The sequence below is a fragment of the Cebus imitator genome, unplaced genomic scaffold (genome assembly GCF_001604975.1).
Source record: "Cebus imitator isolate Cc_AM_T3 unplaced genomic scaffold, Cebus_imitator-1.0 Scaffold231, whole genome shotgun sequence".
NCBI lineage: Eukaryota > Metazoa > Chordata > Mammalia > Primates > Cebidae > Cebus > Cebus imitator.
Window position 1 is genome coordinate 1,013,001 of NW_016107546.1, and position 16,864 is coordinate 1,029,864.

General features: G+C 34.3%; 1 protein-coding gene across 5 annotated transcripts in view; it reads left to right on the forward strand.

Moving 5' to 3' along the window:
* Nucleotides 1–16,864, forward strand: part of FIG4 (FIG4 phosphoinositide 5-phosphatase) — a 134,766-nt gene that overhangs the window by 34,271 nt on the left and 83,631 nt on the right. For all 5 annotated transcript variants that reach the window (XR_001816099.2, XM_017497419.2, XM_037727440.1 and 2 more), the window contains 3 exons: nt 7,471–7,627; nt 12,946–12,996; nt 15,545–15,693. Coding sequence is in view for 4 of the 5 variants with exons in the window: in XM_017497419.2 (XP_017352908.1) it covers nt 7,471–7,627; nt 12,946–12,996; nt 15,545–15,693 (357 nt within the window). In the remaining variant the exon portion in view is untranslated. The remainder of the gene's footprint in view (nt 1–7,470; nt 7,628–12,945; nt 12,997–15,544; nt 15,694–16,864) is intronic.

Here is a 16,864-nt window from a genome sequence, read left to right on the forward strand (position 1 = left end):
TCTCATTATGTTTTTCAGGCTGGTCTCAAACTGCTGAGCACAAGCAATCCTCCTGTCTTAGCCTCTCAAAGTTTTAGGATTACAGTCATAAGCCACCAGCGAGAACCGTGTTGAAAAATAGCTGTCCTTGGGTATTCTAGAGTTGTATTGGGCTGTTTGCCTTTACATTAAATGGCCTCTAGACTGCTGGACTGTTGTGTTTTATGATACTTTGGTCACATTTAATTTTTCTTGATATGTTTGCTTTTAGCATATTCTTTGCCTCATTTTTAATCGGTTGGTAACCAAGATTGTAAAACTAGAACTTTTCTTTGAATCAATTGATAACCAAGTTTGTAACCTGATATTTATTTTACATACAAGTTTTGATTAGTAAACTCTGGGTGAAGGCTGAAGGTGTCTCCATGTTTCTTTTAAAGGTGATATTCTCAGCTGTTTCTCTTGAAGTTAGAGCCCTAGTAGCTTTGAGACTGTGCATGTACAGTGAAGTCACTGAAAGATTAACCTGCAAGTAAAGTGAGACAGTAATGTACTAGGTAAACATTTAGTATTTTTATGTGCCTTATGTATCCTATTTCAGTCATGTAAATAAAGTTAAGAATCAGTGAAAAGTAAACAGGGAGTAATAAAAGTCTATTAGTACTAGCTTAGAAATATAGTGGATACTGAAATTAACACAAAATACTTATCGTTGAAAAATGGGTAGTTGTCAAAATAATACATGTGTGAAATGGCTGGAACGGTTTTGTTCTATTCTGTGGCTAAAATATTTTCTTCACTAACTTTTTGAACATGCTGAATTTGTGGATAATATATTTTTGCTGCAATGTTTTAGATTGTTGTCATGGTTTATTTAGTACACGTGTCATGAGAATTTAGAACAATACTTGTCTATGATCTGTAATAAAGGATCAGTTTTTCCCCCTCCCTCACATATATCACATGTTGCAGACCAACACCGCATGTGACTTCAAACACAGGTTTAGTAATATCCAAACTATGCCCTGTGTGAGGCCAGTTTCATTGATCATGCACACAGATGTTATAGCAATCTAAATTGTTCTAAAGTTTCTAAATCCTTCCTCTTAATTTGTTTACTTGTCTTTTCGTGGGCCAGTTCCGAAAGCTCATGGACCAGCACTGGTCCCTAGGCCTTATTTTGAATATTACTGACCCAGAGCGTTTTCTTTACTATGAACGGATTGATCCAGTCCTGTAGCTGCCTTGCCAATTCCTGACCTGTTCCATTGTTATTTGACAGCCAGCAGGAAGTTTGAGAAACCACTATATGGGATCATGAACATCCATCACAGAGTTGTTTTATGTGGTCCTAAGGCACATGAGTAGGATGACATGTAGCCCATACTACTCACTTCTGTTATCATCCCAGCTCCTTTTGATACACAACCCTTAGGTATTTGTCCTTTTACTGCCACTGTCACCTGTCAGACACTCTTCTAAGCCTCTAGTATGTGGAAGAGTGGCAAAATAAGAAGTGTCAGTATAGTAGACTGTGATGGACTACGCTATTACTTACAACACCCTTGCAGATAGTATTTTCACTATTATAGTGAAAACACCAATAAAGTGTGAGTCTCAGACAAGTTAGGGGGTGGTATGATTTGATATTAGAGATGTCACTTTGGTTCCAGAACACTCTGTTGTGCAAAGGCACTGGGTACCTTGTGGGGGTTTTTCATCCTTCTCTGCCGGAGTGCTATTCTCACTGGAGGCGTTCAAGATAATAGCTGGCTGGCATGATGACCTCCCTAAACAGGATATTACATTCTTCCCTGTTAGTGGGCTGATGAGGGTCCTCTCCAGCCACAGAGTTATATATACTCCATTCTCTCATATTGTCCTTTTTTATATATATACTTTGCTTGGCATTCCTCTCAAGTGACACAGCCTTTTTTTTTTTTTTTTTTTTTTTGGAGAGACAGAAATCACTTTTGCATGACGACCATCATCTCGTCTTCTGGAAAGTACTCAGTGAAATTGGCCTGGGGTCAGAAGTACATAGAAAGAAGATGAAGAAACTTGTTCTGGTGTTCAACATGTTAGAGGGATGAACAGGATGACTCTTGGTGGACGTCTGTGCCACACTGAAGCCTTTGATTGTTGAGAGAGATTTCCAATTGGTAGTAAAAAGGAAGCGGAAAATAATCTCATTTATAATATACCGAAGCCATTTGTGCTAGAAGAAGAGAGTCTCTTTTGTGCAGTATGTTTACTTTCGCTCATACAAATTATGAAGGAAAGTGTAGAATGATGTAAATAGCCTGGAGCTTAAAAACATAAAATTAAAATTTAAATGGAATACAGATTGAGAGAAATTATTACTGAGAATTTTTATCTAAAAAATCAATACACAGGAAGAATAAAAGGAAAACGAATTTATCTTGTAAATATTTATCATTTAATCCCAATTACATTCCCATTTTAAGTTTTTTTTGTGTGTGTGTATGTGTTGCTTCCAAAAGCCTTACTTTTGTAACTTTTATCTTTCTGAAAGGATGACTACTTCCTAAGTTGCTTTTAGGGAGGTTGTCATCAGCTTTTTTTTCCTTCTTCCCATTCCTGTGTCCTTCAACTTTGAGGTCATTTTTGGCTAGTCTCTAACCTTTTTAAAGAAATACTTTGTGTTTTGTGGATTTCTAAAATATAAGTATTTTTCATTATTTTAATAGCATTTTTTCTCAGTAGCATGGCTGACAAGATTCTTGAGACATCTTTCCATTATAGATTTCAGCTCTTTCATGTTAATGTATTCAGTTAGTAGTTCTTTTTTCATCAGCTGAGAATAACAAGACATAGGTCATAGGTATTTGCCAATTCTAGAGCAAAAATTCAGAGCACCAGGGTCCTAGCTTAGACTTTATAGACTATAATACTCTGAGAGAAACACACATACACATACAGAGAGAGAGAGAGAGAGAGAGAATGTATGTGTGAGAAAGTTAGTTTTGAAAAATAGCTAGATATAAGATTCTTCTTGATATGTATCTTTTTTTAGCACTTTAAATATGGCATCCCTCTTCTTTCTGGCTTTCATTGCTTCTGATGAGAAACAGCTGTATATGACTGTATCTAGCTTGTCCTATGAGCGAGTGAGCTGGGCAGGGATGGAGCCTTGTGTTCTTGGCCTGACATGCCTGGAGTAGAGCCTCTACCCTGTGAGTCGGTGCTTGGTTGAAGGAAGGAGCCCAGACTTTAGCCATGCTTACCTGGAATAGAGCTTTTACAACACAGAGCTGGTGGGGATGAGAAATGCTGGTGGCCTGCCCCTCGTGAGCAGAAATTGTGGTCCTAGACTGGGAGCTGGAGAGAGAGGAAGGAGCTCTATCTTCTTGGCTGCAACTGTCCAGAGTAGATACCCTGTCACACTGAACTGGGAGGCAGTGTGGAAGGGGAACAGGCCATGATCCAAATGCCACAAACTTGCTGCTTTTACCAAGATTTAGTAGATTTTCTTGGATGAATGTTTATCCACTTTCTGTGTGCCCTTAGGGAACTTCATAGAAAGTTTGAATTTTTTCCTTTGTTTTTATGATTTTTGCCAGTTATGATTGTTTTTCCTAGGAAAGGGTCTGCTGAGCTCCTTGCATTGCCATTTCAGAAGTGTCACCTCTTCACTACCACCAAAAAAGTTAGTTTTAACTCCCAAAGCAAAGTTCAGGGAACCTGAAAGTTTTTGACCAAGATTGTATGACAACTAGTCTGTTGCTGAGAATGTAATGCTGCTGAACATTAATGTATATGGCTCTTTTTTAGTCAGCAGTATAGAACTTCTATATTTTAATGATCTGACATAAAACACAACTCTGTTTCTAACTCTCCAATATTCATTTAAAAACTGAACTATCAGAAATGATATTTGTGGAGGATTGCATGAAGGATATGTAATTTACTTAATATATTGTTTTGTTTGCACTCACTTTCCAGGGAACTGGCACTGTGTCCTCCAGTCCCATCTAGGCCACCTAGTTATATAAAATGGCTTCCAGTACAGCGTGATTCTATTCTTTGGCCATAGTTGATTGGTCTTGGGCTGGGCACCTGACCCAAGTTGGGTCAATCCAAGTTCTTTCCCAGGAATTCTGAAATTGAACTTGGTAAAAATGTTCTCTTCTTCCCAGTTAGGAGGTTTTGGGTGGAAAGCCCAGAGCTGTCAACTGTTGTGTTTCCTACCACATGATCCAGAGAAGTGGAGGAGCCTGGTCTATGGAGGGAGAGAAGAATGGAGTAGATGTTGAGAGACACTTCTTGACTGGGTTTTCTCTGAGGCCCAGACACACTGTTTCCCATGTGTGGCATGAATCACTTCGGGATCCTTCATATAAATTCCTTTTTTAGTTTAAGCCGCTCAAATTGGTTTTGGACATTAATTATCAAGAATCCATGACGTTTGTTCTTTTGGGCAACATTTCCCAAAATATGTTCCTTAGAACGTTTATCTACTGTTTTCTTGTTGTTGTTGTTGTTGTTTTAAGGCAGCGGTAGGAGTTTCCATGAACAAACAAATCTGGAAAGGCACTTGGTCTTTATCTCCCATCAAAATTCATGGTGTACTGTAGCACAGTACTGTAAGGTTCTCAGGATTTTTACGTTTCTTAGTCCAGTATTATTTGCTCACTGGCACTCCTCTCCCCTATGGAATTCCATTAACTAGTATTTCATGATGAATACATTTGGTAAAATATTACCAGAGGTATTTAGATTTTATCTTCAAATGAAATTAGACCTCTGTTCAGCTGTGTGCCTTGCCTGCATTCTTTCAGTTTGTAAAGAATATTTATTGAATTGTGCCTTGGCATCTGAAACAGCACTGAGAAATGTATCCTTGACATTGCTGGAGAATTCTCCTGAGGTTATTGTTCTCTGCAGCACGTATCCTTTTTATGAGGACTCAATCTGGAATTATCTTCCAGTTCTCAGAACTACCATAGCTTCTCTAAGTACTGGCTTGGTTTTTTATCTTTTAGCCACTGTGCATAGTATACTTGGATGTGTGTTCCTCTTTGCATTATCTGTAAGAAAATGGAGAGGCAAATGTGGGGTATAGTACATAGGATCTTAAGATTTATGCTTGTGTATGACTTTATTCTTGGACTCATCTTACTATGTTTTTAAACATTTCCTTTACTATAATTTCATCTTCATTTTTATAGTATTTTGTGTATATGTGTATGTATGTATATATATATATTTAATTTTGGTAAAAACATAATCATTATTACCATTTTTAAATGCACAGTACAGCAATATTAACTATATGCATCTTGTGCAACAAATCTTGAGAATTTTTTTATCTATGCAAAACTAAAGCTCTACCCATGGAATAATAACTCCTCTTAATCTTGCTATCTATGTTTGCTTAAGGCATCTAAGTGCTATTTGCAGTGAAACCAAAAACAATGAATGAATTAAATTGTTTAGAATAATTTTTTTTCTTTTTTTTTTTTTATTTTAAGTTCTGAGATGCATGTGCAGAACATGCAGGTTTGTTACATAGGTATACATGTGCCATGGTGGTTTGCTGCACCCATCAACCCATCATCTAGCTTATAAGCCCCGCATGCATTAGGTATTTGTCCTAATGCTCTTCCCCTCCTTGCCCCTATCCCCTGAGAGTCCCCGGTGTGTGATGTTCCCCTCCCTTTGTCCATGTGTCCTCATTGTTCAACTCCCACTTATGAGTGAGAACATGCAGTGTTTGGTTTTCTGTTCCTGTGTTAGTTTGCTGAAAATGATGGTTTCCAGCTTCATCCATGCCTCCTGCAAAGGACATGAACTCATCCTGTTTTATGGCTGCATAGTATTCCATGGTGTATATGTGCCACATTTTCTTTATCCAGTCTGTCATTGATGGGCATTTGGGTTGGTTCCAAGTATTTGCTATTGTAAATTGTGCTGCAGTAAACATACATGTGCATGTGTCTTTACAGTAGAATGATTTATTATCTTTTGGGTATATACCCATTAATGGGATTGCTGGATCAAGTGGTGTTTCTGGTTCTAGATCCTTGAGGAATAGCCACACTGCCTTCCACAATGGTTGAACTAATTTACACTCTCACCAACAGTTTAAAAGTGTTTCTGTTTCTTCACAGCCTTGCCAGCATCTCTTGTTTTCTGACTTTTTAATAATTGCCACTCTAACTGGCGTGAGATGGTATCTCATTGTGGTTTTGATTTGCATTTATTTAATGACCAGTGATGAAGAGCTTTTTTTCATATGTTTTTTGGCCACATAAATGTCTTCTTTGGAGAAGTGTCTATTCATATTCTTTGCCCACTGTTTGATTTTTGTTTTATTTTGTTTTGTTTTTTCTAGTAAATTTGTTTAAGTTCTTTATAGATTCTGGATATCAGCCCTTTGTCAGATGGACAGATTCTAAAAATTTTCTCCCATTCTGTAGGTTTTCTGCTCACTTTGATGATCATTTCTTTTGCTGTGCAGAAGCTCTTTAGTTTAATTAGATCTGATTTGTCAATTTTGGCTTTCGTTGCCGTTGCTTTTAGTGTCAGGAAGTCTTTGCCCATTCCTATGTTCTGAATGGTATTGCCTAGGTTTTCTTCTTGGGTTCTTATGGTTTTAGATTTTATATTTAAGTCTTTAATCCATCTTGAGTTAATTTTTGTGTAACATGTAAGGAAGGGGTCCAGTTTCAGTTTTCTGCATATGGCTAGCCAGTTTTCCCAGCACCATTTATGAAATAGGGAATCCTTTCTCCAGTGCTTTTTTTGGTCAGGTTTGTCAAAGATCAGATGGTTGTAGATGTGTGGTGTTATTTCTGAGACCTCCGTTCTGTTCCATTTGTCTACATATCTGTTTTGGTACCAGTACCATGCTATTTTGTTTACTATAGCCTTGTAGTATAGTTTCAAGTCAGGTAGCATAATGCCTCCGGCTTTCTTCTTTTTGCTTAGGATTGTCTTGGCTATACTGGCTCTTTTTTGGTTTTATATGAAATTTAAAGTTGTTTTTTCTAATTTTTCAAAGAAAGTCAATGGTAGCTTGATGGGAATAGCATTGAATCTGTAAATTACTTGGGCAGTATGGCCATTTTCACAATACTGATTATTCCTGTACATGAGCATGGAATGCTTTTCCATTTGTTTGTGTCCTCTCTCATTTCCTTGAGCAGTGGTTTGTAGTTCTCCTTGAAGAGGTCCTTCACGTCCCTTGTAAGTTGTATTCCTAGGTATTTTATTCTCTTTGTAGCAATTGTGAATGGGAATTCACTCATGATTTGGCTCTGTTTAGAGTAATATTTTTAAGTGAGATAAATGTCAGTATAGATATTTCTAGAGAGTAATTCTGAGATACCTGAAATTTATATGGCTGTAAATCAAGGAAATAATAAAGTGAGAAATGTATCAAAAGTCTTTGTCCTTTTAAATAGGCATCTCGAAGCCATTACTAGGTTTATAAAACATATTTCTCTTTCTTTTTTTGTTGCCTAGGTTTTGTCAGATTCTTAGAAGGCTATTATATTGTGTTAATAACTAAAAGGAGGAAGATGGCAGATATTGGAGGTCATGCCATCTATAAGATCGAAGATACAAATATGATCTATATACCCAATGATTCTGTACGGGTTACTCATCCTGATGAAGCTAGGTATGTATGGCGGTAACTACCTTTTTTTTTGAGACAGGGTCTTGCCCTGTTGCCCAGGCTGGAGTATAATGGCATGGTCATAACTTGCTGTAGCCTCATCCTCCCAGGCTCAAGTACTTTTCTTAATGTGGTAGATCAGTTAGAAAATAAAATATAGTTTAGAAATTATAAATGTTATATAAAAAGATCAAATATTGGCTCAGAATTTTACAACTTTTGTTTAAGAGCTGTTAAAAAGCCTCCACTATAGCAATTGGCAAGAATCAGCAATGGCAACTAAAACCATTAGGTGAAAGGTTGTTATTGAGGAACAGAATAATCACAGTCTCTTTTAAACTCCATAAATATCTTTGTTGTTTACAAAGAGGAATAAGTATTTTTATAATGAAAAAAAATGGCAGACATTCTTACCCAAGTAATCAAACTTTGCATCACCAATAATGAGACAAAACTGACATTGTTTGACTCTCAGTGGAGGGACACAGTTTACATTAGTAGTTAAATATTGCTAAAAATATTTAACTTGAATCTAAGCATGAGGAAATAATCAGATAAATACATACTGATGGACTTTCTGCAATATAACTGGCCTTGACTCTTAAAAGAATGTTAAAGTCATCAAAGACAAAAAACAGCTGTTCTAGATTTTAAAACAGACATGACAACAAAATGCAGATTTTGGTCGGATCCTGGGTTAAAAGTGTGTGTACTTGCACACATATCCTCACACAAAGCTCTAAAGGGCTTTATTTGGACAGTTTGTATATAGACTACATACTAGTGATATTGAATCAGCATTTAAATTTGGAGCATAATAATGGTTGGTGGTTACTGAGGAGATGTTCATAATAAGATACATGCTAAAATATTTAGGAGTGAAGTGTCACGATGTCTGCTACTTACTGTCAAGTGGTTTAGAAAAATAAAATGTACTTGTATATTTAAAGAGAGATAATGTTTGTGTATGTGTTTAAGGAGAGAGCACTAACAGTGAATTCAGAAAAAGGACATACTGGTGTTAATTGTACTTTTTTCCCCCAATTTTTCTATATATCTGAAATGTTCAAAAGTTTTGGAGGAATTATTGGAACTTTGGCAATGTGGGAAAAGCTATTAACAAATTGATAAAATTGTAAAGGTTGAATTGATTTAATTTTATGAAGATTAAAATGGAACAAAGAACTATTTATAAGTTTTTAGGATAGGTAACAGTTTATATTTTAATTATATCCTGTACTTCTATAGTGTTCTGATACATGAACCAAAATTTAAAAGTGATGCAACCCTCTTGCTTGAGACCTTCTTAGACAGTGGTTTTCTTGGCCCTTGTCATGTTGCTTTTGATGATGATTTGGAAGGGGGAGTTATTAGAAAATAATTTGTTTCGGATGAGGATAAGTACAATTTATCAGATAAAGTAAACCTTTGTCTTGCACTAACTGAAAAAATTATATCCCATACTGGATATAGGAAAGCATAGTTTATTGACTAAAAGTAAATCAGATTGACCAGAGAGAGCATACGGATCCAGGGATAGGAAAAGGTTCAAGAGGTTAATATTATTTATAAATCTCATCTTTATGACTTTAGCCAAGAATAATATAGATTATGTTATTGTATATAGTGATTGGAATATCTTTAAAGAGTAAAATTATCTTATGAGTAATACCATGTAGTAAATGGACTTATTCAGAACAAGATACAATTATATTAATAGTTTTTTATAGGTAAACTGAAATAATATTACTAAATAGGAAAAGTTTTTAACACTTATAAAACTATGTAATCCAATAGTGCATCTAAGTAAAAATATTTGGTAAAATATTTGGAAATAAAATACAGTACTGTTAAACATTTCGTACGTAATGTTTTTCTCTGTAATGCATGATTCTTATCAATGTTAGAAAGCTTCCTAGAGCAGTTCACCACATTAAAATATTGCTGGAAAAATTATCTTCTTAATGTTTGCAGAAAATATATTTGACAAAATTTAATACCCATTTGTTATAAAAAGTTTTAGCAAGCCAGGAATATAAGCAGACTTTCTTAATCTGATAAATGATACCTATTAAAATCCTATCTCCAAAATTGTTCTTAGAAGTGAAACTTTAAAAGCGTTACTTTTAATCAAAGTAAAGAACAATACAGAGGTATTTACCATCACTACTAACATTCAGCCTCATATTGAAGGTCCTAGCTAGTGCCACAAGACTAGAAAAATGGGCATAAAGCTTGAAAAGAAAAATTAATGTTATTATACAAACAGCATCATTTTCTACTTGGAAAATTTGAGAATATCTACAAATTCTCAGAACTGATGAAAGAGTTCAGCAGAACGACTTAAGAAAAGGTGGCTGGGCATGGTGGCTCACGTCTGTAATCCCAGCATTTTGGGAGGTTGAAGTGGGAGGACTGAGCCCAGGAGATTGAAGCTGCATTGAGCCGTGTTTGTGCCACTGTACTGCAGCCTGGGTAACAGAGTGAGATTCTGCCTCAAAAAAAAAAAAAAAAAAAAGTTAAAAAAAGAAAAGATCAACATGTAAGATATGTAAGAACCAGTAATGTTTCCACACATTAGCAGTAATGAACAAAAAATTTTTAAGGTACCTGTGAATAAATATAACAAAAGCTATATAAAACCTTATGGAAAAAGCTTAAAACATTATTAAAAGATTTAAAAAATCTCTAATAATTGGAGAGATGTCCCTTGTTCATGGATGAGGCTTGATATCATGAAGATGTTAGTTTTCACCAAAATTATAAATTTTTTTTTTTCTTGAGACAAGGTCTTACTCTGTTACACAGGCTGGAGTGCAGTGGTGCAGTCCTGGCTCACTGAAGCCTTGAACTCCTGGGCTCAAGTGGTCCTCCCACCTTATCCTCCTCAGTAGCTGGGACTACAGACACATGCTACCACGCCTGACTAATTTTGGTATTTTGGGCAGAAATTGTGTCTTTTTGTGTTGGCCAGGCAGGTTTTTAACTCCTGGACTTAAACAGTTCTCCCACCTCATCTTCCCAAAGTGCTGGGATTATAGACATGAACCACAGCACCTGGCCAATTTATAAATTTAATGTAACATTAATCCAGATTCCAAGAGGATGTTTTGAGAATGGAACTTGGCATGATTTTAACAGTCATATGGAAAAGCAAATGTCTAAGCATAGTCGAGACAATTTAAAAAAGAAAAGAAGAAATAAAGTCAACCAGTTGGTAAGACCTATAGTAACTAAGATAATCAGATAGTAAGCTATAGTAAATAAGGTTGCTTAGTATTGGTGGAGGAATTGATGTGGGTCAATGAACAGAGTTGAGGAAACCTAGAAAAAGATGCATTTTATGTGGCAAACTGCAATATGATAAAGTAAGCATTACAAGTCATTGAGGTAAAAGATGGGATAAATAAAGTTGGTTTTCCAATTGGACAAAATTGAAATTTGATTCCATTCTCTGATAATATTCAGGAAGCAAGTTCAGAAGTACAAAGATAATTTTAAGAAAATAAAGGTAAACACTTTTATAATACTGGTATGAAAAAGGATTTTACAAACAAAATAGAAAATGTATAAATCATAAGGCAAACAGTGCTATATTTGATACTGTCAATATTCAAAATGTATTTATAATCCAGACAAATTTTAGGAAACAGCAGGAGTCTAAAAGTAGATATTTGCAGCATATAACAATGATTATTATTTAGAATGTGGGAAGAATTTCTACAAATCAGTGAGAAAAAATAAGCAACGTAACTGAAGAATGGTTAAAAGGAACAGGCAGTTCACAGCAGAGATTCTGAACCTTACCTAGTAATCTGGCAAATGCAAATTAAAAAGCTACCATTTTATTCTCATGAGTCTGTTTGGGAATAATCAAAATATCTGCCATCATCAAATGTTAGCAGAGATGTGGGAAATGAGTTGTACACTATGAGTTGGAGTGATATTTTAGCCACTTAGAAGAACACTCCGACAATTCTAGCAAAATCGAAAATGCATGTTATCTACAACCCAGTGATTCTTGTTTCTATGCATGTGTCCTAGAGAAGCTGTTATACATGTTTATGGGAAAACATGCGTCGTATCTTACAGTGGAGAACTGGAAAGAACCTAATGGTCTATCGGCAGAGAATGGATAAATAAAGTGTGTCATGTGTAGCTGGGTTTTCTTATCCATGGACCCCACATCCGTGGATTCAACCAACCACAGATTGAAAATACTTGAAAAAAATTGTGTCTGTACTGAACATGTACAGACTTTTTTCTGGTCATTATTCCTTAAACAATATAGTATAACAGCTATAGCATTACATAGCATTTACATTGTATTAGGTATTATAAGTAATCTAGAGGCAATTCAGAGTATCCAGGAAGATGTGTGTTGTGTGTTGTGTGTTATACGCAAATACTATGCCATGTTATATCAGGGACTTGAGCAGCAGATTTTGGTATCCGAGGGAGGACCTGGAACCAATCCCCTGCATATACCAAGGGATGACTATATATGATGAAGACCGAACATTGATTAAAGTGAACAGATTAAATCTATAACTTTCAACATAACTAGATTTCAAAAAATGAGTGAAGAAAATAGGACAGTATACAAAGTTTGAAATGATTTGCATACATATTTTAAATATACAGTGTAATGCTATGTTCAAAGATGGCTCTAATGTGATAACAGTGAAGAAATCCATGAACTGGAAGGATTCATATCAATGACAGGAAAATGGTTGCCTCTGGAGTGAGAGAACAGGACTGAGGAGGTCTAAAGGGAATTTTAACTTCTTAAATTGTTCGTTGTTTATCTTTTAAAAGTTGAAATAGATATTTTAAAATGTGGACATTTATTAATCCTGAGTGACAGAAACGTGAACATTTTATTCTATACCTTTTTTGGTATAAAAACTTACCAACTTAAAATTGTGGTGACCCACAAACATTGTGCTTGTTTTTGTCACTCTCCTCTCTCCATCCTCAAAGCATTTGCAAAGCATGTTGTAAAAGCAAAAACAGCATTTATTTCTATCTTGCCCAAAGTCTGCCATGCCCCACACGCATAGGTGCATGACCTTGCCTCTCACTGGCATAATCAGTGATGAGGAACAGTCAAACTAAAAAGTTACAGGTCTCCAAAGGGATAATCAACAGACCTAGAATTGCTTCATATGTAATCTTTATTCTAGATATGGTTTGAATTCTTTAGCTTTAATGAGCACATTTACAAATATAAATGTTCATATAGGTACATGTTAAACTGTGAAAAGTAATAGTATTGGGCAAATGAAATATACCTTGGTTTTTTTTTTTTTTTTTTTTAGGTATCTACGAATATTTCAAAATGTGGACCTATCTAGCAATTTTTACTTTAGGTAAGTTTGAGGTTAATTTTGCTCCTATTAATCACATAAACTTTTATATTATTTTCCAGAGGGTAAAAACAGAATGAGAACATAGTAGTACTCTTCTGTTTCTTTTTAGTCAACTTGTTTTATCTAAAAGCATTAAAATATAGCCATTTCTTCCTTTTAAAAATCTTAATCTGAAAATCTAAATGGGCAAATTAAAGTATATTTATTCTCATTATAGAAATCATCTTTGTTTTAGGTAGGATTTAATGTATTTTAAAGAAATATTCTCATTTTGTAATCTTAAATTACAAAAATGAAATTTGCATTCAGCCTCTGATACAGAGTTGTAACAATTTCATAATTCAACTTTAGTAAATAATCTGGCAAAATTTGGTAAAAATAAATTCAAAATAGGAAGAACTGTTGCAATACTGATGTACTGCTGGTGACATTTTAAGTTAACAGTTTCCTGAGATGGAATGTAGCATTGAACATATACAAAAATATGTCCTGAGAAAATAACCAGGAGCAAAAATACAAATCTCCATTGTAAAGAGACATTTATAGCTTCTCTATTTATAATAGCCCAAACAAGCAAACCAAATAATCCAGGGACAACCCAAATATTGATAATTGAAGAACAGGCAAGTAAATGATTAGAGCATCATGATAAGTCTTATACTACCATTGATGTGACTAGTATGTGGGCCTGATAGATGTAATTATTGTGATAGATGGAAAATTCTATTAGCTGTAATATCCAAACTAAAAGTAGAACACAATAAGGACTTGAGTCATAAGTATCAAAGGAGGACCTAGAGCATTTGTAGCTATTGGTGTTATATACTACTGACAGGGTACTTTGCATTTTTAAAAACTTATTTTAAACTATTAATGTAGTTAACCATTTCTTTATGAAAGAAAGAAAAACATTTCTACTACGTAGGGTGAATTATGTCTTTACTGATGCAAACCTGAAAGAAGTTAATTATTTTTAACAGAAGTGGGGCAAAGGGCTCCTAAAGAAATAGTTTTTACTTCCACAAATGTTTATTGAATGTATATTTCCATTGTATTTTTTGCCGTCTTCTAGCTTTCAGTCTTTATGCCTAACTTTATAGTGTCTGTCAATTATTATGGAAGCTCAGTGCTATTGTTAGAAATGGCCTTTTTCTGCTTCATATTTCTCAGTTTTGTCTGTATTTTTATACTGAGTTGTGATAAGTCATTATATAAGTAAATACATGTAGGTTCAAGTTTTTGTGCCTCATAAGTAGGCTTTTAAAAAGGTTAGAATATATTCTTAAGAATCTCTAGAATAAAGCAATTGTTTTAAATAGAAAGAATTGATTGTTAAAAATCAGAAGCCAACTTCTTAATATAGCTTTTTATCCCTTTGAGATTAGATGCTATTAAAATGAGTGGATTCATCAAGCAAATGTGATACAATTGAATTTCACAGATGAAACAAATCAATTTCAACCAAATTATATAAAGAAATTATAATTCAAATAATGTTTGTAACTCTCCAGACAGAATTGTAACCATTTTAAAATATGACTAAAATACTTTAAAAACAAATTTGTACAAACAGAAAATATTTTTGTATAATTTGTATAATGTATTCAAATTTGTATAAACATAAAGTATTCAAACTACTTTCTGAAATTCTGTGCTAAAAGTATATAGCTAGGCTCCTTTAGGATTTCCAGTAAAAACTGGAAAGTCCACCCACACATACTTAAGAAATATATATATATACACACACTATAAATATATATGTATAGTATATATGTATATATATATACACCCTATGTATATATGCGTATTTTAAATATATTTATGTATATTTATATAGAGTATAAATATATTTATATGTTTATATATAGATACTTTAAAAATATCTCTAGCTATATATAGAGAGAGAGCTAGAGATACTTTAAAAATATTAATTATGTGAGATCAAAATTGAATGAATTTCTTTTGGCCTAAAGGCCAAATTTCATTTGCACAGAGACAATTATATTTTTTGAATGTCTTTTACTCTCCTAAAACATGTTTCACTGTAATGGCCTATATTGTTTGCTTATTTCTGTTTTATGAAGTCAGTTATGATACCACCATAAATAATTAATAGAATTATTTTCACTCCTGGATAAACTAGGGTACAGAATTATGCAGTATTGCAGTGGGTGTTGTAGTATCTAAAACCCCATACAGATTCATAGAAAATGTGACCCTGTTTGCACAAGACCATGAACTTAGATTGATTTCGGTATGAAGGACAAAATGCACATATGCACATTGTAGAAATCAAAGAATGTAGGTTACTGAGATTGTCTTGTGTATTTCCAGTCATGCAGATGCCTAGTCATGCAGTGAGGTTTTTATTTCTAATTATGTTTATATTTTGCAATGTTTTACAGTGCTTATTTGAACAGCATTGCTTCCAAATAAAGTAACAGGTGCTAAGTAATTTAGTTCACAGATTTTAATTCCATATGGGAGCCAAGACCATGAAATATGCTTTGCTTTTGTAATTCTTATTAAATTTCAATTCTGTCCTCAGTTACAGCTATGATTTGTCTCACTCACTTCAGTATAATCTCACTGTCTTGCGAATGCCCCTGGAGATGTTAAAGTCAGAAACTACCCAGAATCGCCAAGAAAGCTTTGACATCTTTGAAGATGAAGGATTAATTACACAAGGTGGAAGCGGTAGGTGGTCTTGGTGTATCTCATGTATATTAATGTGGTATCCATGAAGTGGCAGCTCATTAAATTCACTCACATTTTCCTCATATTTCTCCATCCCTCATTGCTCTTTGTCCTTAAATGGGGTTGTTTTGGATATGTGAAGTTGACCAATTCATTTTTATAAAGATCATTAATCACCACGTGATTTCATTTGTCGGCCAGCCACCAAATTGTATGCTGACATTTTCTAGCAATTATTCATGTACTTTTCATTGAATACATTCAAGCCTAGACTTTTACATGGAGTGCAGAGGTGAAGTTTATGTGGATAATTTTTTTTTAATATTAGATAATACACACTACTTATTTTCCTTCATAGAGACCCGTTCGTTATGGTCTGAGTTTTGAAAAAGATTTACCATGGGTTGCCTATTATGTGCTAGACATTTACATGTAATAAATATATTTAATATATTTAAATAAACATATAAATGGAGTACATGTTATATGTGGAGTATATAAGTATACTATAAATATAAAAGTATATTAAATTATACTATGTATATTTAATATGTTTATGTTTATATAAATATATATTTAATATGTGTAAATATATATAAGTATATAAATATATATTTATATATAAACTTTATATATATTTATGTAAATATATAATATATAAATATGTAAATTGCTATTTCTCATAAAAACTCTGCTCAGTAGGTATAGTGCTAGTTTTATAGAATTAAAGACTAAGTAGAAAACTGAGGCCTAGAAATTAAGATCATATGGCCATGTTGAGGAAACAGTGTAGCAGGTCAGAGGTCGTTATTAACTGATGGGTCCCAGCTTGACCCATCAGTTCTGCATAGGCCCTGCCTCTGCAAGACTGCTGTAAGACCACTGTAGGACCACTCAGTGCCTCGTCTAGGGTGCCCCTGAGATCCTGGACTAAACCAGTCACACACTACCTTTATTGCCAGGTTCTTGGGTCAGTCTAGCACTCTAAACCTAGAGACATTGCTAATGTGAATGTTGTAAGCGAATCATTTCAATAGTGAAGACACCAGCTGTGTTAAAGACTGTGGGAAGTAAGCCAATAGTGTCTTTGGGCTCCTTGCTCCATGCAACTTAAATGATAGTGATGAAGATGTGGGTGCAGAAGTGCAGAGGTAGAATCCAATTTAAAGTA